Raw genomic sequence first — 1,272 nt, 5'->3', positions numbered from 1 at the left:
CGGGGTCGGTACAGCAACGCTGTTCGTGGATCGTGTTTTTCGACAACACGGACTCCCAAAGTCGATTGTCTTTGGTAGAGTCCCCCGTTTCACGAGATAATTTTGGTCGACTATCTCCAAGGTGCTAGGCACCAAGATGAACATGTCGACAGCGGATCATCCGCAGTCCGATGGCCAAATCGAAAGGGTGAATCGCGTCGCTGAAGATGTTCTTCGCAGCGTCTGCGCTGGGACGTTGAGGTGCTGGAGCGCCATGTTGCCACTCGTAGAGTTTGCACTGAGCAATGCAGAGAATTCGTCCACCGGCCACACGCCGTTCTACGCGAACGGGCTTATTCACCCTTGCGTCTCGCTGACGCCGCCATCCCATGGCTCAGGGCTTGGTGGGGAAGGAATAGCCAGACGGCTAGCTGATGTCAGCCCCCTCACCATCCGTAAAGAAATCGATGACTTCTTGCCCACCAGACTGAGTGTCTTACGACACGTTCGCGATGCGATGGCTTGAAAGCCAAGACCTGCAGAAAGAACATGCAGATGAAAAAGGAAGAGGAAAAGTGGAAAGCTTAAGGCCGGAGATCTTGTTTTATTTAACTCTCAAGTCCTAACTACACATGCATCCTCTGCTATCTCCCGGACGAAGCTTCGTCCACGGTTAATTGGTCCGTTAATGGTTGTGGCCAAGCGGGGCTAGCGTATACGCCAAACCTTCCGACACGGATGCGCACCCACCCGGTGTCTAACGTGGGTTTGCTCAGGCCGTACCGGGATCCGACGCAAGTAAACGCGGAAGCATTGGCGCCGGAGCGGATCCCTCAAGCCCGCGACCATCCAGAAGTTGAACCAGCAACTGGTTCTGAGCATGGAGTGCAACAACCTCCACCTCCAATGGCACCAAGCGCTCCACTGTTGCCTGCAGCGACGCATTCGCCTGCTTCACGACTAGGAGTCGCTCGGACAAAGCGCGGTAGGCCTCAAGGCGAGGCAGTCGGCGCACAACGCGCTCCAAATGATCAAGAGCGTCCGCACAGCGATAAGCTACTTCAACATGACGCTCAGCGTAGCTCCGATCACGAAGGATCTCGTCATCAAGGGCTCGAAGAGCACCACGAATCACCGGACGGCGGTCGACCCGGTCGCCATCGCCCGCCATCGCCCGCCACCGACTCTTCTCGATGAGAACGGTGATGTCCACTATCATATGGAACGTCTAGTACGACGACGTCGTCACCAGGGTCAGACCCAATATCTGGAGAAGTGGCGGGGATATCCCGG

The 1,272-nt window shown here is 56.1% G+C and overlaps 1 protein-coding gene across 1 annotated transcript; it reads right to left on the bottom strand.

Annotated features, from left to right (window-relative positions):
* Positions 1-751: 751 nt before the first annotated feature.
* Positions 752-1,150, bottom strand: PHALS_10758 (uncharacterized protein; the record flags this gene model as incomplete). The annotated part of the gene is made up of 1 exon (XM_024726241.1): positions 752-1,150. One exon carries the CDS (start codon positions 1,148-1,150, stop codon positions 752-754), a length of 399 nt encoding a protein of 132 aa, XP_024576938.1.
* Between the last annotated feature and the right edge of the window lie 122 nt (positions 1,151-1,272).

The sequence above is a fragment of the Plasmopara halstedii genome, assembly GCF_900000015.1.
Source record: "Plasmopara halstedii genome assembly, contig: Scaffold_525, whole genome shotgun sequence".
NCBI lineage: Eukaryota > Oomycota > Peronosporomycetes > Peronosporales > Peronosporaceae > Plasmopara > Plasmopara halstedii.
This window is presented reverse-complemented; position numbering and strand designations above follow the sequence as displayed.